Raw genomic sequence first — 2,147 nt, 5'->3', positions numbered from 1 at the left:
CTAATCAAAACAGTGATTCTGATCTTACCAAAACAAACATCACTCTTTACTTGTTTTGGATGTGATCATGTTTAAGTCTGTAATATGTACTGAAAAGCCAAGTAAGATGAGTCCGAAGCCATTTCCCAGCGGTCTGAACACCCAGGTTCGAAGAGCGAAGGGAATAAATTGAATTTTACGCTGTATCTGTAGACTAAGGAATACCCTCTGGTTCTTAATGTGAGGATGAGTCTCTAAGCGCGTGTGCCCCATTTGCAAAACAAAAAGAAACGCTAAATGGAAGAGTGAGTGAGACATAAAAAGATGACAAGAATTTCGCATATTGGCATTTTGTGGCATGTCATACCGGCCGTGGTTGCTGCTGCATATTGAAAACTGCTTAAAATCAGGTATGAAATATCCAAGACTCTGTGTGACCCGCATTTCGATCCTCAGCTGTTCAGATCCTTTAAAGAACGGAATTCTATGAATAATAATAAAACCGAAGTTCTATTTACGTCAGTCTTTACGAGGAAGTCTTGACGAAGAAATGACGTTTTAAATTTTGATCATATGGTCGCGTATTGCGAACATGTGATCAAATATGCATATTAGAAATATTAAGGTAAAGTACTTAAACCATGAAAAATCAAAATACTAACGACATACGCAGCCCCATTGCATGCTCTAAGCCAAGGGGTTTGTGTGACGCGTACTCTTGTGCTCTTCATATTTATTAATTTGGAGTTTATGACGCGGATAACTATGCGGGCACACACACGCGCGCTTTTGCGTGTTAATCATTAATCGGATTTTGAATATGATACATGGCGCTACGTAAAACCGTAGTCGCAAATTATTCCTGTGATGAGATTTAATCAGCATTTCTTGGCCAGCGGAGAGAGAAGGAGCGGTGTATCATATGCACAGACGGACGGTAGTAACTTTCCCCTTTTCTCGCATATTCCTCCGCCCTGTGAGATTAAACATGTAGAACAATGAACGAAAATACCCACGAACACGGAAATCATGCAAAGAAAAGTCATTTCAAAGACGTCACATCCTAAAGAAAAAGAAAAGCACAGAGTAACTAATCTTGAGGTTGCTTACATTTCAGCGGGAAGGCAGTGCTGAGCGCTCCAATGGGCGGTCAGAGGAGGAGGTCACTTCGCGGGAACCCAACGCACATCTGACCAATGGGAACTCGCCAAACAGACAATCGCCTGTCCTATTGGCTAGAGACCCCGAAAGCAGCCCGAAGCCCTTGTCAGTCGGTGAGTAGCGGAACGAGTCTACGTTTGGGACAAGAAGGGGGAGAGGAGGGAGGGATGATGAAGGACATAACAAAAAAGAAAAGAAAAATGCTTTGTACATGTGTATGGAGCCTTTTTTTTTTCTATCGATGGTTTTATCTGTATTTTATTTCGTATCAGTCACTACCTGAAATATTTAGGACGAGGGTAGCGGGGGTGAGGGGGAGGGAGGACATATGAACCGCCAAAGAATTACGTTGTTGTGATTGGAATCTTCAGTTATAGTTATGCTATTAGTTTCATATTTTTAGCTTAGTCGCTAAAGCTGATCTTTATTTTAATGGTAAATAGACTGATGATCGAGAGAAGGGTGTGTTTGACAATCATTTACCTTTTTTTTCCTATGGTACCATCATTATTGTTTAGCTTATATATGTTGTAAGCCCGACGAAAAGTTTAAGGAGATAAATTTTTTGCCACCGCTACATAATTTCCTATCTTAAGGGGTATGCAGTAATCTACCAACCTGTATCCCTTTACCCCATCAATTTCGCAGCAATTGGTCTCGTCTCCTTTTACATGTTATGTTTTATCAATATTGCGTTCTTCAAGGAGGCGAGGAGATGAGACAGTTTAACTAGCTAAAAATTTGTCTATTGTTTTATACATTTTCTCTTTTTTATTCTGTGCATATTTTTGTATATTATTTTCGATGATCTTTCGACTAATGTTCAGTTATTATTATCATTACTGGGGGGTGGCATGGTTACGTAATATCATCATAAATTACTTATTGTTATTATTACTCATTTTCCATTGAGGATATAAGCTTCTCCTTCATATCTTAGTGTTAAGGTGTCTTGTATTCTAGTTTTTGTGGATATCTTCAGGTTGTGTTACTTATTAACAATGATG

General features: G+C 39.2%; 1 protein-coding gene across 1 annotated transcript in view; it reads left to right on the top strand.

Moving 5' to 3' along the window:
• LOC119582340 overlaps positions 1-2,147 on the top strand; it is an 81,633-nt gene that overhangs the window by 6,414 nt on the left and 73,072 nt on the right. The window contains exon 2 of the mRNA XM_037930555.1: positions 1,097-1,253. Coding sequence (XP_037786483.1) covers positions 1,097-1,253 — 157 coding nt within the window. The remainder of the gene's footprint in view (positions 1-1,096; positions 1,254-2,147) is intronic.

Source organism: Penaeus monodon, chromosome 15 (assembly GCF_015228065.2).
Source record: "Penaeus monodon isolate SGIC_2016 chromosome 15, NSTDA_Pmon_1, whole genome shotgun sequence".
NCBI lineage: Eukaryota > Metazoa > Arthropoda > Malacostraca > Decapoda > Penaeidae > Penaeus > Penaeus monodon.
The sequence above is the reverse complement of the archived record's forward strand: the minus strand, read 5'-3'. Positions and strand labels throughout refer to the sequence as shown.